Source organism: Macaca nemestrina, chromosome 5, assembly GCF_043159975.1.
Source record: "Macaca nemestrina isolate mMacNem1 chromosome 5, mMacNem.hap1, whole genome shotgun sequence".
NCBI classification, from domain to species: Eukaryota; Metazoa; Chordata; class Mammalia; order Primates; family Cercopithecidae; genus Macaca; species Macaca nemestrina.
The window spans coordinates 78,978,732-79,004,154 of NC_092129.1; the positions used below are offsets into that span (position 1 = coordinate 78,978,732).

The following is a 25,423-nucleotide window of genomic DNA, read 5'->3' on the forward strand; positions in this document are numbered from 1 at the left end:
GAAACAGGAAAAGTGAGGCCGGGCACAGTCGCTCATACCTGTAATTCCAGCACTTTGGGAGGCCAAGGCAGGTGGATCACCTGAGGTCAGGAGTTTGAGACCAGCCTGGCCTACATGGTGAAGCCCCGTCTCTACTAAAAATACAAAAATTAGCCAGGCATGGTGATGTGCGCCTGTAATCCCAGCTACTCTGGAGGCTGAGGCGGGAGAATTGCTTGAACCTCGGAGGTGAGGTTGCAGTGAGCTGAGGTCACGCCATTTCACTCCAGCCTGGGTGACAGAGGAAGACAACGTCTCAAAAAAAAAAAAAAGGAAAAGTGTTTTTTTTTTTTCCTTGGAGTTAAAAATGTCTCAAGTATATATACATGTAAAAGCTGTTTTTTAAAAAAGTGTATATTCTGAGAGGTTTAAAAGTAAAACAATGAATGCTGTATAAAAGCATTAAGATACTCTGAGGTATATTTCATTGGTCAATTTACTCACAACCTGTCCCTCACATTGTACCCAAGGCATGTATTAATGAGCTAATAAAACATGTCATGTCATGTTTTATTGTTTGCTGGGCATCTGTTCCAGCTTCTATCACTCACAAATAAAGACTTTGAAGATGCTAGTGGTGATAATAAACACCTTTAATTTTATTGGCATCCTTTTTTATAAAGTAACCACAGTCATAAATCGTTTGATGCAAATAAAAATACTGAATTTATTCAGATTTAAAGACTATTGAGAGGAGTTTGTTTGTTTGTTTTATTTACTTATGTATTTATTTTGAGACAGAGTCTCCCTGTGTTGCCCAGGCTGGAGTGCAGTGGTGCGATCTCCACTCACTGCAATCTCTGCCTCCCAGTCTCAAGCAATTCTCATGCCTCAGCCTCCCGAATAGCCAAGGTTACAGGCATGCACTAACACACCCGGTAATTTTTGTATTTTCAGTAGAGACAAGGTTTCACCATGTTGGCCAGGCTGGTCTTGAACTCCTGACCTCAAGTGATCCACCCACCTCAGCCTCCCACAGTGCTGGGATTACAGGCATGAGCCACCATGCCCCACCATGAGAGTAGTTTAAAATGGTTATTTTGGTTATGAAATGTATCAAACATATAATGTATATGGTAGATATCTACAGTGTGAAGGATAAAAATAAAACAAGGCACCCACAGCCACACTTAAGAAATAGTACTGGTGGCCGGGCACGGTGGCTCACGCCTGTAATCCCAGCACTTTGGGAGGCCAAGGCGGGCGGATCTCAAGGTCAGGAATTCAAGACCAGCCTGGCCAGCATGGTAAAAGCCTGTCTCTATTAAAAATACAAAAAAGGCCAGGCACAGGGGCTCACACCTGTAATCCCAGCACTTTGGGAGGCCGAGGCGGGCAGATCACGAGATCAGGAGATCGAGACCATCCTGACTAACACAGTGAAACCCTGTCTCTACTAAAAATACAAAAAACTTAGCCAGGCATGGTGGTGGGCGCCTGTAGTCCCAGCTACTCGGGAGACTGAGGCAGGATAATGGTGTGAACCCAGGAGGCGGAGTTTGCAGTGAGCCGAGATCGTGCCACTGCACTCCAGCCTGGGCAACAGAGCAAGACTCTGTCTAAAAAAATAATAATAATAAAAATAAAAATACAAAAATTAGCCAGGTGTGGTGGTGCACACCTATAATCCCAGTTACTCAGCAGGCTGAGGCAGGAGAATCACTTGAACCTGGGAGGCAGAGGTTGCAGTGAGCCAACATTGTACCATTACACTCCAGTCTGGGCAATAGAGTAAGACTCCAACTCAAAAAAAAAAAGAAAGAAAGAAAAAAGAAATAGTACTGTCTGGGGCACGGTGGCTCATGCATGTAATCCCAGCACTTTGGGAGGCCATGGCAGGTAGATCACCTGAGGTCAGGAGTTCGAGACCAGCCTGGATGACATGAAGAAACCCCATCTCTACTAAAAATACAAAAATTAGCCATGTGTGGTGGCAGATGCCTGTAATCCCAGCTAGTCGGGAGGCTAAGGCAGTAGAATCTCTTGAACCCAGAAGGTGAAGGTTGCAGTGAGCCGAGATCATGCCATTGCACTCCAGTCTGGGCAAAAGAGCAAGACTCCCATCTCAAAAAAAAGAAAAAAGAAAAAGAAATAGTACTATAGGCTGGGTGCAGTGGCTCATGCCTGTAATCCCAGCACTTTGGGAGACCGAGGTGGGCAGATCACCTGAGGCCAGGAGTTCAAGACCAGCCTGGGCAGCATGGCAAAACCCCGTCTCTACCAAAAATACAAAAATTAGCCAGGCATGATGGCTGCACACCTGTAGTCCCAGCTACTTTGGAGGCTGAGGCAGGAGGATCACTTGAGCCCAGGAGTCGGAGGTTGTAATGAGCCAAGATTGTGCCATTGCACGCCAGCCTGGGTGACAGAGCAAGACTCTGTCTCAAAAAAATAAATAAATAGTACTATATATATATGTATTTTTTAATCCACAAAATGTTTTTATTTAAAGGAGATTTAAAAGTAGCAAATATCGGCCGGGCGCGGTGGCTCAAGCCTGTAATCCCAGCACTTTGGGAGGCCGAGACGGGCGGATCACGAGGTCAGGAGATCGAGACCATCCTGGCTAACACGGTGAAACCCCGTCTCTACTAAAAAATACAAAAAACTAGCCGGGCGAGGTGGCGGGTGCCTGTAGTCCCAGCTACTCGGGAGGCTGAGGCAGGAGAATGGCGTGAACCAGGGAGGCGGAGCTTGCAGTGAGCTGAGATCCGGCCACCGCACTCCAGCCTGGGTGACAGAGCGAGACTCCGTCTCAAAAAAAAAAAAAAAAAAAAAAAAAACTAGCCGGGCGAGGTGGCGGGCGCCTGTAGTCCCAGCTACTCAGGAGGCTGAGACAGGAGAATGGCCTGAACCCGGGAGGCGGAGTTTGCAGTGAGCTGAGATCCGGCCACTGCACTCCAGCCTGGGCGACAGAGCGAGACTCCGTCTCAAAAAAAAAAAAAAAGTAGCAAATATCCTCTTTTGTATAGTGATGAGTATCCCTGCCTGTCTTGTGGGAGACCAGGGTTTGATTCCCTGATGGGAAGCAATTTTTTTTTTTGAGACGGAGTTTCACTCTTGTTGCCCAGGCTGGAGTGTAGTGGCACAATCTCGGCTCACTGCAGCCTCTGCCTCCTGGGTTCAAGAGATTCTCTTGCCTCAGCCTCCCAAGTAGCTGGGATTATAGGCGCTTGCCACCACACCCAGCTAATTTTTTGTATTTTTAGTAGAGATGGGGTTTCACCATGTTGGCCGGGCTGGTCTCAAACTCCTGGCCTCAGGTGATCCGCCCACCTTGGCCTTCCAAAGTGCTGGGATTACAGGTTTGAGCCGCTGTACCTGGCCTAGCAATTTTTTTTTCATTAAAAAAATAAAAGCAAATGTTTTGTGAAGTGTACATGTTAGAAATCAAATATAGAAGTATTAAATATGCAAAGTGACAAAGTGAAAGTTGATATACATATTGAGAAGGCAGAGAAACTGTTGGTGACTAAGAACGCTTAGTTATGTATAGAGGCCCTTTTGATTAAGTAGACCCTCAAATTTAGAGTGGATCTAGTTGGTGAATGTTTTTGTTTGTTAAATGTCTAAATTGAATTTGTACACCATTTGGAGGCACTCTAGGTTACTTAGAACTATCACAGCAAAATATCTTAAAAGGCAGTTTATTTGCCTGAGAGATGAAACATCACTATTAGGCATGTAAAGTGTTTAATAGAATACCATTCCGATCAAAGGACAAGAGTAAGCCATTCAGAAAATGAAACCCAAGCCTTCAATTATCATCTGTCTATAGGCTGGTGAGTCCCAATTTTATCTCCATCCTGGGTCACTGCTGGGCTCTGAAGCTAAATATTTAACTGTTTTCTCAACATCTCCACTTGAAGTTCTCACAGGCATCTCAGACTCAGGACATCTAAGACCACATATATGATCTTTCCCTTCAAAGCCATCCCATTGTTCTTTATTTTCATAAAAAACATCACCATTCATTCAGATTTTCAAGTCAAAAACTTGTGAGTCATCCTTAATATTTCTGCTCCTTACCAGATTCACCTGGTGCCCGCCTTACTCTTCCGTATCACCACCTTTGCCAGAAACATAACTGGGAGGGAGCAGAGAAGGAATTTCTCTTTGGTGCACTGTCTTTAAAAGTAGACTCTGGGCCCAATGCAGTGGCTCAAGCCTGTAATCCCAGCACTTTGGGAGGCCGAGGCAGGCAGATCACTTGGTCAAGAGTTCAAGACCAGCCTGGCCAACATGGTGAAACCCTGCCTTTACTAAAAATACAAAAATTAGCTGAGTGTGGTGGCACACACCTGTAATCCCAGCTACTCGGGAGGCTGAGGCACGAGAATCACTTGAACCTGGGAGGCGGAGGTTGCAGTGAGATGAGATCGTGCCACTGCATTCTAGCCTGGGCGACAGAGTGAGACTCTGTCTCAAAACAAACAAACAAACAAACAAAAAAACCAGGTGCAGTGGCTTACACCTGTAATCCCAGCACTTTGGGAGGCCAGGGCAGGCAGATCGCTTGAGGTCAGGAGTTTGAGACCAGCCTGGCCAACATGATAAAACCCTGTCTGTACCAAAAATATTTAAAACATTAGCCGGTGGTGGTGGGCACCTGTAATCCAAGCAACTTGAGAGGCTGAGGCAGGAGATTCCCTTGAACCCAGGAGACAGAGATTGCAGTGAGCTGAGATCGTGCCCCTGGGCAACAAGACGAGACTCTGTCTCAAAAAAAAAAAAAAAAAAAGTAATTAAAGAAATGGTTGGGCTCGGCTGGGCCAGGCGCGGTGGCTCAAGCCTGTAATCCCAGCACTTTGGGAGGCCGAGGCAGGTGGATCATGAGATCAGGAGTTCATGACCAACCTGACCAATAAGGTGAAACCACGTCTCTACTAAAAATACAGAAAAACGTGGCTGGGCGTGGTGGCATGCTCCTGTAATCCCAGTTACTCAGGAGAATCACTTGAACCCCAGAGGCGGAGGTTGCAGTGAGCTGAGATTGCACCACTGCATTCCAGCCTGGGGGACAGAGCAAGATTCCATCTCAAAAAAAAAAAAAAGGCTGGAAATTCTTTGACTCTCCTCCTGTTACCTCCCATCCCTCATACTCCTTCTACTTAAACCTTAGTGGACTTGTGAGCCCCTCAACCAAAGAGTCAGTAGAACTGTGTGGCTTCTTAGACTAGGTCGTAAAGGGATCTCTCTGAATGCTCACTACCTTGGAACAGTCCCTCCGTCTGCTCCTTCTTGGAACCCAACCACCATGCGGTGAGGAGCTACACGGAGACACTATGAGTAGGTGCTCTAATCATCAGTCCCAGTGGCCTAGTTGACATGTGAGTGAATAAGCCATCTTATTGGAAGTGGGTTCCTTGGAACTCAGCTGTTCCATCCTTCAGGCAGTGGAATCATCCCCTGCCCTTTGAATTATTCCCAGCTTTTCTGGTCTTCCCAACTGAAGCCCCAGACATCACAGAGCAGAGAGAAGCTGTCTTCAAAGTGCTCCTTTGAAATTCCTGACCCACAGAATCTGTGGGCATAATAAAATGGTTGTTGTGTTATGGCACTATGTTTTGGGTTGGTTTATTATGCAGAAATAGATAACTGGAATATGGGTCTTTTCAACAAAATGTAAGGCAATATGTTAACATGATGGTTGTTAAGACCAGGCTATACTATTCCTCCAAACAGTATAAATATGTTTTCAAAACATCACTGATTGAACCCTAAACTGTATAAAGAAGGTAGGTGTATTAGGTCTGCTTAGACTGCCATAAACAACAGAAATTTATTTTCTCACAGTTCTGGGGGCTAGAAGTAAGTCCAAGATGAAGGTTCCAGCCAATTCAGTTTCTAGTGAGAGCCCTCTTCCTGGCTTGCAAATAGCTGCTTCCTGCTGTGTCCTCACAAGGGAGAGAGGCTCTGAGCAAGCTCTTTGGTGTCTAAAAATAATTAAGGATGCTGGATAAGGACACTAATCCTATTGGATCGCAGGCCCCACCCTTATGACTTCTTCTAAACTTAGTCACTTCTATGCTCCAAAAACAGCCACACTAGGGATTAGGGCTTCAACATATAAATTCTTCAGGGACACATACATTCACATTACAATAGGTAGGAGCACTCCCTCACTCCCCTACCATCAGTGACCCAGGCCACAGCCTGGCTTTACCCCATGCCTGCTCACCCTGGAGTTAGAACCTACCTGCCCTTTTACGCAATCCAAGATACCATCATCTCTTGCCTAAGCTACTCCAAGTAACCTCCTCCTTCACTTCCCTGTATACACTCCTCCCATTCCTTAGTCTGTTCTCCACACTACCAGAAATCTCAAAATGCCAATCTGATGATGCTTTGTCTCCATTTCTACTCCCAGTGACATCCCATTACTCTTAGAAAAAAAGTCCAAAGCTGGTTAGGAGCCATGGCTCATGCCTGTAATCCCAGCACTTTGGGAAGCCAAGGTGGGTGGATCACTTGATGTTATGAGTTTGAGACCAGCCTGGCCAACATGGTGAAACCCCGTCTCTACTAAAAAAAAAAAAAAATTAGCTGGGCATGGTGGTGCATGCCTGTAATCCCAGCTACTTGGGAGGCTGAGGCAAGTGAATCGCTTGAACCTGGAAGGTAGAGGTTGCAGTGAGCTGAGATTGCAACACTGCACTACAGCCTGGACAACAGTGAGACTCCATCTCAAAAAAAAAAAAAAAAAAAAAAAGTCCAAAATCCTGAAAGTGATCCAAAAAACACTTACACAGTCTGACCTCAGTCTGTCCCTCCAACCTCACCTTGTACCATTCTCACCTTCACTCTCTGCGTATCAGCCCTGATATCTGATCCATAGACATCCTCCTCTGTTTGGGCAATCCTTGTAGCCTGGAACACACTTTTCCATCTCCTTCACTATTTACCCCTTATTTATCTTTCCTATGTCAGCTCAAGTGTCATGTCCTCAGGGAAGCCGTCTCCAGAAACCCCAGTCTCAGCCAAGTTCTTTTATTCCATGTGGTCATAGAAGTATGTTCATTTTCCCCCGTCAGAAGTATCTCAGTTTATAATTATATTTCTTTGTGTGGTTATCCAATTGTTTGGCTTCCCCATTAGACAGTAATAACTATGAGAATAAGAACTCTCTGGTTTTGCTCATTGGCATGAGTACTTACCTTGCACATAGAAGATACTCAGTCAATCTTTTTTTTTATACTCAGTGAATCTTTAATAAATGAATACATTGAGGAAGAACAAATGGCTAATAAATGAAATGTCTTCCCAAGTTTAAATGAAGTGTCACTTTTTATCTGAAAAGTAAGACAGTAATTCTACTTAATGGCAAGATAGTCTCAAACTTGGCTGGTTAGTATGCAGATCAAAAGAATTTTTCTAGAAAACAATTTGAAAGGATGTTTTAAGATATTTTTATATATTCAGATCTGTTGACCCCAATAATTCTAATCACAGACTTCATCTATGGTAGTCAGCCACCAAGATCACCCCCAATTAGCCCCACCTCCCTGTACGCCTTGTGCAAACCCTTCCTACATTGTACTAGAGTTGATCTGTGTGACCAATAATATAGAGTAGAAGCAATGGTATGTTACTTCCAAGATTAGATTATAAAATATAGTGAAGAAGGCCAGGCACGGTGGCTCACACTTGTAATCCCAGCACTTTGGGAAGCCGAGGCGGGCAGATCACAAAGTCAGGAGTTCAAGACCAGCCTGACCAACATGGTGATACAAAAATTAGCCAGGTGTGGTGGCACACACCTGTAATCCCAGCTGTTCAGGAGGCTGAGGCAGGAGAATTGCTTGAACCTGGGAGGCAGAGGTTGCGGCGAGCCCAAGATCACGCCACTGCACTCCAGCCTGGGTAACAGAGCAACATTCTGTCTCAAAAAAAAAAAAAAAAAAAAAAAAAAAAATGTATATATATATATATATATATATATATATATAAAAGAAGAAAACTTCCTTCTTTCTTCCTTTTTGGGTGTGTTCTTATTCTCTTGGATCACTTGCTCTAGGGAAGCCAGCTGCCATGGCAAGTGAGTGGCCTGTGTGGCAAGAACTAAAGCCTACTGCCGACAAGCATTTGAGCTTGGAGCAGATTCTTCGACCCCTTCATATGACTGTAGCCCTAGCCAACAGCATGACTGCAACCTCACAAGAAACCATGAGCCAGAACCAGCCATCTGAGCCTGGATTCCTGACCCTCAGAAACTGTGAAATAATAAATGTCAGTTGTTTTAAGATGCTAATTTGTTTCACAGCAATAGATAACTAATATACCATCCTAAGGAAATACTTACATGTTCTAGTAGTTGTTAATGTTGGCATATAGACTTCATATAGTATAACCATTTTTTTCATCTCGGAGTAAATTCATTGGAATGCTTTCAGCAGCAAAAAAATGGAAAACCCTATTAAATAAACATAAAAGTGAAGGTAGGTAGTTTCCTCTAACTGAACATGCAGAGGTAGTCAGGCATCCAGGATAGTTTACCATGACAACTCAGTGCTATTGAAGCCCTCTCTGTCTGTGCTCTGCCTTCCTTACTGTTGTCTTCATCATCAGCCTGGGAGCAGTTTGGCTACAATAGCCCTCAGCATGTCCTATCAAGACAGGGCAACATCTAGAGGAAACAACTCCCACTTCTACGTGGGGCTTTCCTAGGAGCTCAGTGGTGGAATTCCCTCATATCTCTTAGGCTAGAATTGGATTATATATCCTTTCCTAAGTTAATCATTAGCAGGAGCAGTGAATACCTGAAGAAAATTACGGTTTTATTAGTAAGTAAGGAGAGGAGAGAGAAATGGATCCTGGATGAGCAACTGTCCTGTCCACAATAAGGAGTGATCTTGTTTCACTTTTTGAACAGCTTACATTGTTCTTGCTTCTCAATCCCTATTTTACCTCATCTTTGTACACCTAGAACACAGCACTCAACGCATGGCGATGGTTTCGGGATGAAACTGTTCTACTTTGGATTATCAGGCATTACGGAGCAGGCAACCTAGATCCCTGGCATGCGCAGTTCACAATGGGCTTCATACTCCTGTGAGAATCTGAATGCCCCTGCTGATCTGACAGGAGGTGGAGCTCAGGCAGTAATGCTCGCTAACCCACCGCTCACCTCTTGCTGTACAGCGCAGTTCCTAAGAGGCCACAGAATTAGTACCAGTACATGGCCTAGAGGTTGGGGACCCCCACTCTAGACTCTTGGATCTCTTCAATGGATAGTATTAAAGGGCTTGATTTACAAGTTTAAATGCTTTTGGTTGGGGGGAAGAGGGCACATAGATGTCAGTCACTCTTAAATACAATCTACTTTTTTTTTTTTTTTTCCTGAGACAGGGTTTTACTCTGCTGCCCAGGCTAGAGTGCAGTGGCCTGAACATGTCTCACTGCAGCCTTGACCTCCCGGACTCAAGCAATCTCCCCACCTCAGCCTACCATGTGTGGCTGGAACCACAAGCATGTACCACCATGCCCGACTAATTTTTTTTTGTTGTTTGTTTATTTTTGAGATGGAGTCTCACTCTGTCACCCATCTTGGAGTGCGGTGGCATGATCTCAGCTCACTGCAACCCCCACCTCCGAGGCTCAAGCAATCTTCCCACCTCAGCCTCCCGAGCAGCTGGGACCTCAGGCACATGCCACCACATCTGGCTTGTTTTTGTATTTTTGGTAGAGACAAAGTTTCACCATGTTGCCCAGGCTGGTCTCAGACTCTGAACTCAGGTCCTCTGCCCATCTTGGCCTCCCAAAGTGCCAGGATTACAGGCATGAGCCACCATGCCTGACCAATTTTTAAAAAATTTTTTGTAGAGGCTGAGCGCGGTGGTTTGCACCTATAATTCCAGCACTTTGGGAGGCCGAGGTGGGCAGATCATGAGGTCAGGAGTTCGAGACCATCCTGGCCTCTGCTAAAGATACAAAAAATTAGCTGGGTGTGTGGCGCGCACCTGTAATCCCAGCTACTCAGGAGGCTGAGGCAGGAGGATCACTTGAACCCAGGAGGCAGAGGTTGCAGTGAGCTGAGATTGCACCATGGCACTCCAGCCTGGGTGACAGGGTGATACTCTGTCTCAAAAAAAAAAAAAAAAAAAAATTTTGTAGAGACAGGGTGTCACTTTGTTGCCCAGGCTGGTCTTGACATTTTAGGCTTAAGCTGTCCTCACACCTTGGCCTCCCAACGTGCTGAGATTACAGGTATGAGCCACCACACCCAGTCTACAACCTGCTTTTAAACCATAAGATATATTAAGTATTGCATATATTCTGTTATGTGCTAAGAAAATGGAATACAATTTTTATACTTCTGAGACTCATCTCTGCCACATACTATGGTCTAATCTTGGTCAAAATACATTCTTGAAATCTCCTTACCTTTTTTTTTTTTTGAGACAGAATCTTGCTCTGTCACCCAGGCTGGAGTGCAGTGGCACCATCTCAGTTCATTGCAACCTCTGCTTCCCAAGTTCAAGTGATTCTCCTGCCTCAGCCTCCTGAGTAGCTGGGATTACAGGCACTGCCACCATGCCCAGCTAATTTTTTGTATTTTTAGTAGAGATGGGGTTTCACCATTTTGGCCAGGATGGTCTCAAGCTCCTGACCTCAAGTGATCCACCCACCTTGGCCTCCCAAAGTGCTGGGATTACAGGTGTGAGCTACCATGCCCGGCCCTCCTTACCTATTAAATGGGAATAATGATAATTAATATTTCTGAGGGCTGTTGTAATAAAGAACATGAAAGTGTCATCACATAGTTAGCTCCCAGGAGACATTAGATTGCATTCTTTTCCTTGCTTTTTTCTGATTCCCAAATGTGGAGATTTGTTGAAATTTTTCTCTACTTGACCTTTTTTAAAATAATAATAATAATAAGATATGTAAACTTTTGGCTGTCTAGTTTCTCAAGATAATTGAAAAGGCTAATTCAAAGGAAACATTTAACATGGTGAAATGGGTCATTAGAGAGATCTGGTGTCTCATCCAACCCAAATTTAGGTTGTATTTATAACGAGAGTGGCCCAGAATCTGAAGTCGTAAGCATGAAAACAGGCAACATCTGCATACTTTTTTAAAAAGTACTTTTAACTTCACAGGCAGCTAGCTTCTTTGTTTCCAGCTCTTCTTTTCTGATTATGTGAAAGGTAGCAGTTTGGCTTGGCAGGTTCTTGCTGGGGCTTTGACACCTTCCCAGGCCAATTAGTTCGCCTTTGTTCTGTGACCATGGACCAGACCTTTAATCCTGAGCAGCTACTGTTATAAGTGCAATTTGGTCTCATGTGAGTTGATACGTACAAATGTATCACCACCATTAGAAAAGCAACTCAAAGTATCTCTCGCAGCAATAGAGTAGCAGAGCAACGTATGTCTGAGCAAAACCACCAGTACCACGATCTCAAGCAAGGATCATCTTGCAAGTTTCCGTTTTTTTTTAACCAGCCTTACTTCAGTAAAAAGGTCATGTGACAGTGAGGCCTACATTTTAAAAAAATTACTGTACTTCTCTCTGATAGTCATTGGACAAGTATCTTGACATCTATCACCTTTCAGGGAAAAAAAAGGAAATCCTATCAAAAGTAAATATTCACTGAATGTATCCTCCTTTTCTATATAATAAACCTTAGTAAAAACTGCACATACGTAAGTTGATGATATAGGTATATCTTTTTTTTTTTTTTTTTTTTTTTTTTTTGAGACAGAGTCTCGCTCTGTCGCCCAGGCTGGAGTTCAGTGGCGTGGTCTCAGCTCACTACCACCTCCGCCACCCGGGTTCACGCCATTCTCTTTCCTCAGCCTCTGAGTAGCTGGGACTACAGGCGCCAACCACCACGCCCAGCTAATTTTTTGTATTTTTAGTAGAGACGGAGTTTCACCGAGACCTTGCCACGATGGTCTCGATCTCCTGACCTCGTGATCCACCCTCCTCGGAGCCCCCATGCCAGCCTGATATTGTTATATCTAAATCTCATTTACTCTGACTACATGCATTCATTTCACAATTCTGTATATCTGGTATCTGAAGGTACTGGTTTAGATGTGGTTATCATACTAGTTTCTTGACATTTTACAATTTATATTAACTTTTCCTTTATAATAGAGCGTGCTCTCTTAGTATATACGTGGCAAGTTGATGGAAATGAATGGAGGAATTTTGTTTCATTAGTAACCAAATTCATAAAAGGTAATAATGTTTAGGGAATAAAATGTCTGATTAACTTAGGAACAGTTAATTTGTGGTCCAATTAACTTATGGTAGTAGATTTCAGGGGACTATAAATTAATTGTTTCTTGGTTAACTGAATTTTCTAATTTTTTTTCAGTGATTGTGTATTACTTTAATTTAAAATGTAGAAATGATGAATAATAAAAAGTCTTAATCACAGTAAGAAATATGTAATGAACAAAACTGAATCTTTGATTTTAGAGATATTGCAATTATTCTGAAATAGAATTATCTGTACATTCTATATATAGATATCTGTATCTATATAGTTATATCTATATATTGATATATATACATTCTATCCCTGGACTGTGAGCTTCTTGAGGACAGGCTATTTATTAATCTTGATATCTATATTGCTTTGCAGAAAGCCTGAACCATAACAGAACCTTAATAAATGGGTTTTCTTGCAAGAATAAATGAGGATGATATGCAAACCACAGTTAATTGAAAGTCATAAATTTTTTAAAATGTTCATTTAAACATTTGAGACCAAGAAATGTAAAATATTATGCTCATTAGCTTTTTTCTTTCTTAACAGCTTTATTGAGGTATATTTTATGTCATAAAATTCACCCATTTCAAGCCTACGATTCAATGATTTTTAGTAACTTTTATCAAGTGATACAATCATCACCATAAATCATTTTTAGAACATTTTCACACACACCCCTATAAGGTCCCTCATGCCCATTTACAGTTCCCACCCCCAGCCCCAGGCAATCACTAATCTATATTTCACATCGATGGAATTATACAAAATATGTGGTCTCTTGTGTCTGGCTTCTTCTACTTAGCATAATGTTTTCGAAGTTCATCCATGGCATAGCATGTGTCAGTAATTCCTTTTTATTGCTGAATAGCATGTCATTATATGGCCATATCTACCCATTAGCTTTTAAAATTTAAAACACACGCATACATCTACTTAATAATGCAACAGATAAACGGGTACTATTCATTTAGCAAATACTTGTTGAAACTTGAATATGGCCTAAGTGATTAAAAAATATAAAAGTGACTAGTACCAGATCTAACCTTCAAGGAAACAAATACATAAGAAATCATACAGTTCAGAGAGAATTAACTGCTGTGTCATAACATAAATAAGATAATATTAGTCTAAAGAGGAAAAGATTTGTGGTAGTATTTGAGAGTGCTCCTCAAAGAAGTGATACTTGGATTAGATTTAAAGTTCACACAAGTAGGCCAGGCGCAATGGCTCATGCCTATAATCCCAGCACTTTGAGAGGCCAAGGCGGGTGGATCACCTGAGGTCAGGAGTTTGAGATCACCCTGGCCAACATAGCAAAACTCGCCTCTACTAAGTGAAACTCATCTCTACTAAAAATACAAAAATTAGCCAGGTGTAGTGGTGTGCGCCTGTAGTCCCAGCTACTCGGGAGGCTGAGGCAGGAGAATTGCTTGAACCTGGGAGGCGGAGTTTGCAGTGAACCGAGACTGTGCCACTGCACTCCAGCCTGGGTGACAGAGTGAGACTCCATCACAAAAATAAATAAATAAAATACACTCACACAAGTGCGAAAATACATATTTTATTCAAGAAACAGCAACTTCCCCTGTGTGTTAAATGCAGGCCTCAAAGGGGATATTTTGTGTAGGAGATGAAACTAGAAGTATTGCTTGGTACTATACAAGGGAATGCCTTGAATGCTATGCTATAGAGTTTTTCTTGATTCTATGAGCAGTAGAGAGGCATTAAAGGAGAATTTTTCTTTTAATTAGTTTGTTTTTGTTTTTGTTTTATATTTATTTATTTATTTTGAGACAGAGTTTTGCTCTTGTCCCCCAGGCTGGAGTGCAGTGGCATGATGTCAGCTCACTGCAACCTCCACCTCCTGGGTTCAAGTGATTCTCCTGCCTCAGCCTCCTGAATAGCTGGGATTACAGGCACCCGCTACCACACCCAGCTAATGTTTGCATTTTTGGTAGAGACAAGGTTTCACTGTGTTGGCCAGGCTGGTCTCAAACTCCTGACCTCAGCTGATCCGGCCGCCTTGGCCTCCCAAAGTGCTGGGATTATAGGTGTGAGCTACCACACCCAGCCTAAAGGAGAATTATTTCAATTCTTTATTCTTTATTCAATTCTTTATTTTAGGAAAGATAGAGGAAGGTACAAAAGAAGGAGAGAGATACCAAAAGAAAGAAAAAAAATTCAACTAATATTTATTGCCCACCATTGGATGCTGATTGTGCAGCAGAGGCCAAACCAAGTCCTTGCTTTTGTGGAACTTATAGTCTGGTAAAGGAGACAGACAGTAAGTCATTTAACAAATAAGTATATGAGTGGTCCAGTAATATCAAGGAAGAAAGGTTTAAAGCAAGGTAAAGATATAGGAAATAATGGGGGAGGGAGGTAGACTATTAAAGATGAGTTGAAGTTTGAGTACACACCCAAAAGCAAGGAGAAGTCTAGCCATGCAAACGTCTAGAGAGCGTATCTGTGGAACAGCAAATGCAGAGGCCTTCGGGAGGTGATGCCTAGAGTGTTTGAAACAGCTGGAGGCCATTGTAGTTCTGGTTTATGTTTTTGAAGGGTCACCCTGGCAGCTGGGTGAACAATAGACTGTAACCTTTGTCAAAGTCAGATAAAATATAGAGAGAGCCAGATCTCTAAATTTAACAGTTTACTTGAGGAGAGAATTGCAATTCAGGGTGTACACACAGACCAAATGGTCTTTAGTATGTCTGAAGAACAAAGAGAAGGTTGGAGGTTTTATAAAAAGGAGAAGTGTTACATATTGCTCTTTGAGAAAGTTCATCGGCACTAGTAAGGTTCTGGGGAGTTGGCAGATTTTGATTAGTGAGTGATAGTGGTGGGTAAAATTAGTCTTAGAGTTGCAGCAAGTTATTTCAGCAACTATTAAATAAAACTGATTTCAGATTATAGCAGGCAGCTTGAGCAGCCAGGCTTGCAGAGACTTACAGTTTTGGAGCAGTGTTGTATTCTAAGTCCTTTTTCCTCCTGTGACTTCTCAACTGTTTTAGTCAGGTGTGACAAGATTGACCAATTTCTACGATCCACTTTCACACTTTGTACATATTTCATTTCACATGTATGTAGGTTTATCTGTAGGATTGATTCCTGGACATGGGATTCCTGAGTCACAGGGCAAATTCACTTATAATTTTGATAGAGACTGTGGAATTTCCAGCTAGTTTCCACTTCCACCAGCCATATTTGAGAAGCCTATTTGGTCACAGCCTTACCATCACTAAGAGGGAAGCTGGGAATTTTGTTTTTATTGGTCAGAAGTCACTAAATCAAGATGTTTACAGACTTGTATTCTTCTGGAGTTCTAAGGGAAAATCCATTTCCTTGCTTTCTCTAATTTCCATGTTCATTCCTTGGCTCATGGCCCCATCTCTCATCTTCAAATTTCTCTCTCCTGTCATTAAATTACCTTTTATGACTCTGACTTTGACTCCCTCTTATAAGGACTGCTGCGATTACATTGAGCCCATCCAGTTAAACCGGAGTAATCCCCTCATTTCAGAATCCTGAATTTAATTACATCTGCAGAGTCCCTTTTGCCATGTAAGGTAACATTCACAGCTTCCAGGGATTAGGATATAGACATATTTGCAGAAACGGTGAGCATTGTTAGCCTACCCCAGGGAGATTCGCCGTTTGTCTGTGATAGGAAATATAAGTTGTTTTCCTCATTGTCCTTTGTCTCTTAACATTGCCTGTGGTTTTGTGGTTGTTTTGCTGTTTTTGCCGTTTAGAGTTTATCCTGGTAAATGGTACGAAATGCAGCTCAGATTTTATTTTTTCCAGATAGCTATTTAGTTGTACCAGCACCATTTACTGAAAAGTTCAACTTCTTCCTAAAATATAGCAAATCCCTATATATAGTTTGGTTGCTTTCTGGACTTTCTATTTTGTTCCCTAGTCTGTCTCTCTACCTAAAAAGTACATATTTTTTAAATTTCTGAGATTTTACAGTATGTTATAGTATCTGGTAAGGCTTAGACAAAATTTGCTCTCCCTCTCCACCCCTCCTTCAACACCTCACACATACATTGCTCTTCTTTTTCAAGATTTTCCTGGCTGCTCTTCTTTGTTTATTTTTCCCATATGAACTTCAGTTTGCCCAGTGTCAGAGGGAAAAGGTATTGTTAGTTTTATTGGAGTAACTTATGAGGTTGGATCTTACTATCTTTGAACATGATGTGTCTTTATATACATTCAAGTTATCTTTGTTCCTGCAGTAGTATTTTACATTTTCTTCATTCAGTTTTGCACATTTCTAAGCTTATTCCCAGGTTTTGGTTTTTGGTTTTTGGTGGTTTTTTTTGTTTTTTTCTGGTTTTCTTTGAGATGGAGTCTGGCTCTGTTGCCCAGGCTAGAGTGCAGTGGTGCGATCTCAGCTCACTGCAACCTCTGCCTCCCTGGTTCAAGTGATCCTCCCGCCTCAGCCTCCCAAGTAGCTGGTACTACAGGAGTACTTCACCTTGCCCGGCTAATTTTTGTATTTTTAGTAGAGACGGGATTTCACCATGTTAGTCAGACTGGTCTTGAACTCTTGACCTCAGGTGATCCACCCCCCTCACCCTCCCAAAGTACTGGGATTACAGGCATGAGTCACCTCACCTGGCCTTATTCCTAGGTTTTTTTCTTTGTTGTTTTTTTTTGTTTGCTTGTTTGTTGTTTGTTTTTTTGACAGGGTCTCCCTTTGTTGCCCAGGCTGGAGTGCAGTGGAGCAATCTCAGCTCACTGCAGCCTCTGCTTCCCAGGCTTACGTGATTCTCCTGCCTCAGCCTCCCAAGTAGCTGGGACTACAGGCGCCAAGACACCACACCCAACTAATTTTTGTATTTTTGGTAGAGACAGGATTTCACCATGTTGCTCAGGCTGGTCTCTTAACTTCTAAACTCAAGTAGTCTGCCCACCTCTGCCTCCCAAAGTGCTGGAATTACAGGTATGGGCCACCATTCCTGGCCTTATTCCCAGTTTTTTAATCTTTATTTTTGTATTCATAATGAAAGAAAAGACCCTATTTATAACACTTGCTGATTATAACACTTACTGATTAGTTTTTATGTATGAAAGCTATGGTTAATACAATTTATTATGTTAATTATAAATTATTAATTTTAGACACTGCTACCTTACTGAATTATCTTCTTGTTTGTAGTAGTTTTTTAGTTGAGTCTCTTGATTTTCCCAATATGCAGTTATATTGCCTTCAAACAGTAAGAGTTAAACTCATCTTTTCTAATTTATATGCATCTACCTTTCTCTTGTCTCTTCTATTACATTGTAAATATCAGTGGTGTTGTGTGCATCTCTGTCTTACTCCTGACATTAGTGAGAAAGGCTCATATTTCCCCATAAAATATTTGCTGACTTTTGGGCTGATACACACACACCCCATCACATTAAAGAAATATATATCAGTTGCTATTTTTTTATTTTTTAGAGTTAGGGTTCTCACTGTGTCATCCAGGCTGTAGAGTAGTGGCATGATTATGGCCCACTGCAGTCTTGAACTCCTGGGTTCAAGTGATCCTCCCACTCCAGCCTCCTGAGTTACTACGATTACAGGTGTGAGCCACTGCACCCAGCTCTTTCTATTTGATTCAGGACATTTTTTCTTATCAAGAATAGGAGTTGAATTTTGTCAAATACTTCTGCAGTATATATGGAGAGATAATATGGTTTTTCTTAGGTTTATTAATATATGTAGTCACATTTTAAAATACATTCTCAGATTTATAAAATTAAGTATGTTATAATTTATACCTAATGTTTTGTAAAGAAGGTCTTAACATTATGCACTGTTTCTCTCCTGTGTGGCTTTTCTGTCATTACCCAATGCTGTGCTGTATATTTGCAGCCAGTGCCGTAAGTGGAATTTTTTGTTGTTATTCCAATATTTAATAAAATTAAGGTGATGTTGGGCATGGTGGCATACACCTATGATCCCAGTTACTTGGAAGGCTGAGGTCGGAGGATTGCTTGAGTTCAGGAGTTTGAGACCAGCCTGGGCAACATAGGAAGACCCCATCTCAAAAACATTGCATGAAATTAAGCTGATAATTTGATTTGACCAGTGGACTGAAGATTCCCCTCAACATGGCAGAAGAGGAGGGGGCTCTATTTCAGCTGACCTTTTGGTGACCACTTTTTTTCCTTAATATTTTTTATTTTGTCTCCAAGCAATTGTGAAGAGAGAAAGGATTATAGGATCAGGAGCAGGAAGAAAAGTGTTTGAGTTAATTAATCCTTCTGGCTAGGTTCCAGTTAGTTTGATGTTTCAAATAAATGCCATAAAATGAACATTGTTTTATATGTTTGCTTCAGCATTCCTTTCCTCAGAGCCATACTGTCCAATGCTGAGCACTTAAATTGTGGCTAGTGAGGTGTTGTAAGTGTAAAATGCACAGTGATTTTGAAAACTTAGTATAAAGAAAGAGTATAAAATAGCTCAGTAATAATTTTCATATTGATTATGTGTTTAAAATGATATTTGGATATATTGGGATAGATATGTCATTAAGATTAATTTCACCTGTTTCCACTTTTTTTTATGTAGCCACTAGAAAATTTTACATCGCACATGTGGTTCACATTGTATTTCTGTTGGACAGCATTGGTCTAGAAGTGGTAGATGTGTATATATTTATTTATACATTATATCCTCTTTTACACCTTGTTTCTTATGAAAATAAACTTTCATGAACACTATAATAATCATCCTCCATTATAACAGATTACATCTTCTCTGATTTTTCTTTCTTTTGCTTTGTTTGTTTCTTTATTTTGAGACAGAGTCTTGCTCTTTCGCCCAGGCTGGAGTGCAGTGGTGCGATCTCAGCTCACTGCAACCTCCCGCCCGGGTTCAAGTGATTCTTCTGCCTCAGCCTCTCAAGTAGCTGGGATTACAGGCGCCTGCCAGGACACCTGGCTAGTTTTTGTATTTTTAGTAGAGACAGGGTTTCACCATGTTGGCTAGGCTAGTCTTGAACTCCTGACCTCGTGATCCACCCACCTTGGCCTCCCAAAGTGCTGGGATTACAGGCGTGAGCCACCGCACCCACGCTTTTTCTTTTTTTAAGATACAGGGTAGGCTTGGCACAGTGGCTCATGCCTGTAATTCCAGCACTTTGGGAGGCCAAGGCAGGCGGATTACCTGAGACCAGGAGTTCAAGACCAGCCTGGCCAACATGGTAAAATCCTGTCTCTACTAAAAAAAAAAAAAAAAAAAAATTAACTGTGTGCGGTGGCTTATGCCTGTAATCCCAGCACTTTGGGAGGTCAAGGCGGGCAGATCACTTGAGCTCAGGAGTTCAAGACCAGCTTGGGCAACATGGAGAAGCTCTGTGTCTACAAAAAGTACAAAAAATTAACCAGGAGTGGTGGTGCATGCCTGTGGTCCCAGCTACTTGGGAGGCTGAGATGGAAGGATCACTTGAGCCCGAGAGGTCAAGGCTACAGTGAGCCATGATCATGCCACTACACTCCAGCTTGGGTGACAGAACAAGACCCTGTCTCAAATAAAAAGAGAAGGAGAGAAAGAGACAGATAGACAGACACGGTCTTCTTCTGTCATCCTGGCTGTAGTGCAATGGTGCAATCATAGCTTACTTATAGTCTTGAACTAGGCTCAAGTGATCTTCCTGCCTCAGCCTCCTGAGTAGTCAGGAATAGAAGGGCACACCACCTTGTCTGGCTTTTTTTTCTATTTTTTGTAGAGTCTTGCTATGTTGCCCAGGCTAGTCTCGAACTCCTGGCCTCAAGCAATCCTCCTGCCTTGGCCTCCCAAAGCGCTTGGACTATAGACATGAGCCACCACGCCCAGCCTTATTTTTCTATTTAATTATTTCTAAGAAATGTAGTTCCTTCCATATGCCCTTGACATTTTCACATAAATTAAATGCAATAGGCTTCTTGTGCTTAATACCAGCACTTAAGAACTGATATGACTATAGAAGGGAGTGAGTTTGAAGTCTTTCTACTTTTTCCCTTATCCTGTAATAGAAATTCCCTAGCTTAGAATAAAATTTGCTTTAACATTTCTTTAACTTTCCCCCTATTACCGTAAAAAAACAGTCTCCCCTCCACACTCTTTGTAGGTAGAGCTGAGGTTAGGCATCTATCCTGTTCCAATAGCTTGAGTGTTTTTGAATAGTTCGTTTCTTAACTTTTTTGTTCTTCAAAAACAGAAACAATTAAATTACTCCTAAAGTCTTTTTTATCTTGGCTTTTGTTACATTTTTAGGAAAGTTATATCACAGATGATATTGGAATATCGACTTGGAAGGAGCAGACTTTTCTCTCCCATGGTGCCTTACTAGCAAAGAGCTGCCAAGCTGCAATGGAATTAGCAAAGCATGATGCTGAGGTTCAGGATATGGCATTTCAGTATGGGAAGCACATGGCCATGAGTCATAAGGTATTTTGCACAGCCTTTATCTTTTTTCAGTACTTAAATAGCTACAACGATACACAAGAAAGCTTTTGCTCTTTAATAAGCTGCTTTTATATTTCAAAAATGCTTATTGTGTGGTTCAAATCTGTCAGCCCTGGATGATTGTTATGTAATGTAAACAGTATAATTGGTAAGTATTGTGCATTTCTTACAGAAAGCCACAGCTTACTTGAACCAGTTTTTTGATGTTTGTCTTTTTTTACCACCTGAAAGGGTTCTTAAGAGAACTCTTACATATTATTAAATAACATATTTGCAGACTGGAATATATTCACATAATGGAAGAATATTTGTCATTTTTATTACAGTTCCCTTATCGCTTTTTTTTTTTTTTTTGAGACGGAGTCTCGCTGTGTCACCCAGGCTGGAGTGCAGTGGCGCAATCTCAGCTCACTGCAGTACAACCTCTGCCTCCCGGGTTCAAGCAATTCTCCTGCCTCAGCCTCCGAGTAGCTGGGATTACAGGCACACGCCACCATGCCTGGCTAATTTTTTTATTTTTAAAAGAGACGAGGTTTCACCATGTTGGTCAGGCTGGTCTGGAATTCCTGACTTCGTGACCTGCCTGCCTTGGCCTCATAGCTCTTTATATAAAACATGTTATGAGAAGTTAATAAAATTCAGAAATATAGTGAATAAAATTGAAAGCTTTAATTTTAATAACTAATTCTTTGAATGGGCATATGAAATCTAAAATATCCCAAAATTAGCTGCTGTGTTATTACCTCTCTCTATATATATAATTTTAAATTTAATTTAATATATACTTTTCAGATGTTACTTAAATAGTTCATAAGGAGGGGAATATATACATATATAATATCTCCAGGTGAGCTTTTTGCATATTTTATTTAATCTTAGATCAGTTTATTAAGCAATTCTATTTATTAAATCTTTATCTAAATATTTTCCTTTAACTTAAAATAAAGACTGCCACCCACTAAAAATGGAATGTGTTAGGGAATGATTCTGGAGAATTTTACAGGTTATTTGGAGAATTTTACAGGTTATTGTTAATCATCTGAAATATCCTTTTTTTTTTTTTCTTTTTTTTTTTCTTTTTTTTTTTTCTTTTTTTTTTTTTTTGAGACGGAGTTTCACTCTCGCCCAGGCTGGAGTGCAGTGGCACGATCTCGGCTCATTGCAACCTCTGTTTCCCGGGTTCAAGCAATTCTCCTGCTTCAGCCTCCCGAGTAGCTGGAATGTGTGTGCCACCACACCCGGCTAATTTTTGTTTTTTTTAGTAGAGGTGGGGCTTCACCATTTTGACCAGGCTGGTCTCGAACTCCTGACCTCAGGTGATCCACCCACCCCAGCCTCCCAAAGTGCTGAGATTACAGGCATGAGCCACTGCACCCAGCCTGAAATGTTATTTTGTTTATTAAAGTATATCTAAAAACTGCATTCCTTAAGCTTCATAATTCACTGCATTAACTGGTACTTTCTGAATATAACTAAAACATACTAGTGTATATACATTTCACTAATTTACTCATTTAACTGCTTCTTGTAGATAAATTCTGATGTCCAGCCTTTTATTAAAGAAAAGACCAGTGACTCCATGACTTTTAATCTAAACTCAGCTCCTGTAGTCTTACATCAGGAATTTCTTGGAAGAGATTTGTGGATTAAACAGATCGGAGAGGTAAAATGAAATTACTCCTGTTTTAGGTACCATTAGTAATTAGTGGATTTTAGAACATAATTGATATTTCTTGCTGATATAAGGCTATAGATGAGCCTTAGGCATATTCATGTAACAGGTAAAATTCTTTCTTTGTAATCTTCGTTTTTAAGAGGTAAAATATTAAAGTTAGAGATTGCAGTACTGAATTTTTCTATTATCTGAGTTCTTAGAATACTGCAACACAAAACTAGTGCCTGTGGTGAATGCTAATTAACTCAGATGACTTTTTTTTTCTAAAGGCTTTCAAAAATTGGGCTATGGTAATAGCACCACCCTATAACTGACTGCAATTTCCCATCTGTGGACTCTCGCACAAGCTGCAGAATTCCAGGAGCTCCGTCTGTCAGCTCATTGGGTTATTTTAAAACAAACTTGGACCCTGAATACTTGTACTGAGGCATTATCAAAGGGAAAAAAAAAAAAAAAGCATGGCGAAGTGGGAGGGGTAAAGGGGCTTGAATTGGGTAAATTTCTCATTTTGGCAGTTGAGAGGGAACTTTTTTGATTTTCTTTTAATTCAGAAACTCTAGTGCAAAACTTCTTGTCTTTTTAGCCAAAACCTCTTGGAATTTATTTAACTTCATGGCTGTAATTGGTTGGGTTAATCTGAGGCTCTGGACAGAGAAACCAGGCACAGCTGAGGGTGGGGGTAGCCACCATCCTTAAAGGAGCGAGGATGGGTGGGTGCAGTGGCTCATGCCTATAATCCCAGCACTTTAAAATGCCAAGGCGGGAGGATCACTTGAGCTCTTGAGTTCAAGACCAGCAACATAGTGAGACCTCATCTCTACAAAATTAAAGTTTTTGAAATTAAAAAAAAAAAAAAAAAAAAAAAGCTGAGAGCCTAAGAGAGTATCTGCATTCTGAAAGACGATTTCCTTTCTCCCAACCCTTATTGATTCTCAAAATGCTGGCAGCCAACTTAAAATTCCTCATATTCACCAAGTAGAAAACTGAGGATTTCTTTCTGAAAAAACTGTCAAACTCAGGAGAAAAGCCCTGCAGACGTGGATATTTGGGGCCTCCTCAGTAAACATGCCATATCCCTGAGCAGTCCTCCACAGCAAGACCCACCACTTGACAAGCCTCAGAGGATCTAAGTGCCCAGAATATCCGCTGCCTTACTCTGAAGCAGAATAGGAAAAGAGGACCACTGGGCATTTGAGAAAAGCTGCTTCTACGAAACAGCAAGTCAAAAACAAACTGATAAAAAGATAACTTAGAGGAAATAGAGACAATGCAAGCAAAGGCAGATGTTTTTCAAAGCACTATAATCAATATAATTGACAAGGAAGGATATTAAATCCATGGTATAATAATAGATGATACATTAAAAAGGACAATTCAAGAATAAAAATTAGAATGAGAAAGTATAAAAATATGATTACAGAATTTTTTAATCAGAAGAATGGAAGATACAAATGAAAAAATCTCCCAGAAGATTGGACCAAAAAATGATGTTTTAAAAAGAGAAAAAAAGTAAGAAAACTAAGGACTCTTTCAAGAAACCTTGTATCTATTAAGAGTCACAGCCAGGCCGGGCACAGTGGCTCACACCTATAATGCCAAGACTCTGGGAGGCCAAGGCAGGTGGATCACCTGAGGTCAGGGGTTTGAGACCAGCCTGGCCAACGTGGTGAAATGCTGTCTCTACTAAAAATACAAAAATTAGCCAGGCGTGGTGTTGCCCACCTATAAGGCAGAGGCTGGAGTGAGCGAGATCACACCATTGCACTCTAGACTGAGAAACAAGAGCTAAACTCCGTCTCAAAAAAAAAAAAAAAAAAAAAAAACAGGAGTCACAGGCCAGGTGTGGTGGCTCATGTCTGTAATCCCAGTAATCTGAACTTTGTGAGGCCAAGGTGGGTGGATCACTTGAGGTCAGGAAGTCAAGACCAGCCTGGCCAACATGGTAAAAAACTGTCTCTACTGAAAATACAAAAAGTAGCTGGGTGTGGTGGTGCACGTCTGTAATCCCAGCTTCTCAGGTGGCTGAGGCACAAGAATCACTTGAACATGGGAGGTAGAGGTTGCAGTGAGCCAAGATTGAGCGACTTCACTCCAGCCTGAGTGACACAGTGAGACTGTCTTTTTTTTTTTTAAAAAAAGACCAGGCATGGTGGCTTACACCTGTAATCCCAGCACTTTGGGAGGCCAAGGCAGGTGGATCACCTGAGGTCCAGAGTTTGAGACCAGCCTGACCAACATGGTGAAACCCCATCTCTACTAAATACAAAAAATTAGCCATGCTTGGTGACTCACGTCTCTAATCCCCGCTACTTGGGAGGCTGAGGCAGAGGTTGCATTGAGCCAAGATTGCGCCACTGCACTCCAGCCTGGGCAGCAAGAGTGAAACTCTGTCTCAAAAAAAAAAAAAAAGTCACAGAAAGAGTAAACTGAAAACAGAGGTAAGAAAATTAACAAGTTTTAAAAAATAAAAATTATGGCTGGGCATGGTGGCTTTGGGAAGTCAAGGTGAACAGATGTCAAGGTGAACAGAAGTCAAGGTGAACAACATGGCAAAGCCCCATCTCTACTAAAAATACAAAAAAATAGCCGGGCATGGTGGCCCGGGTCTGTAATCCCAGCTACTAAGGAGGCTGAGGTCTGAGAATTGCTTGAACCCTGGAGGCGGAGGTTGCAGTGAGCCGATCGTACCACTGCACTCCATCCTGGGCAGCAGAGCGAGACTCTGTCTCACACACACACACACACACACACACACACACACACACACACACGACACTTTACTGAGTTTATTTTTAATCTTCTAAATGGTAATGTTCATGTTTATTTAAAGCTTTATAAGATAACAATCTTGTTGCCTCCTAGTCAGAGATAGGGAACACGATTTGCATAACACCTAGGAGGGACATTCCACCCTAAATCTCAAGGAGGTTGTTTATTAATCCTGAAATTAGTTCTCTTTCTGATTTTTTCATGTTATTTACCCTCCTGGATATCTTTGTGATCCTTTCCTTCCCTCCCCCACAGTCCTCTCCTTCAGTT

General features: G+C 41.5%; 1 protein-coding gene across 1 annotated transcript in view; it reads left to right on the forward strand.

Moving 5' to 3' along the window:
- LOC105478761 (decaprenyl diphosphate synthase subunit 2) overlaps nucleotides 1-25,423 on the forward strand; it is a 296,816-nt gene that overhangs the window by 224,528 nt on the left and 46,865 nt on the right. Inside the window, exons 5-6 of the mRNA XM_011736394.3 lie at nucleotides 20,518-20,691; nucleotides 22,241-22,372. Of these exons, the coding sequence (XP_011734696.1) occupies nucleotides 20,518-20,691; nucleotides 22,241-22,372 (306 nt within the window). The remainder of the gene's footprint in view (nucleotides 1-20,517; nucleotides 20,692-22,240; nucleotides 22,373-25,423) is intronic.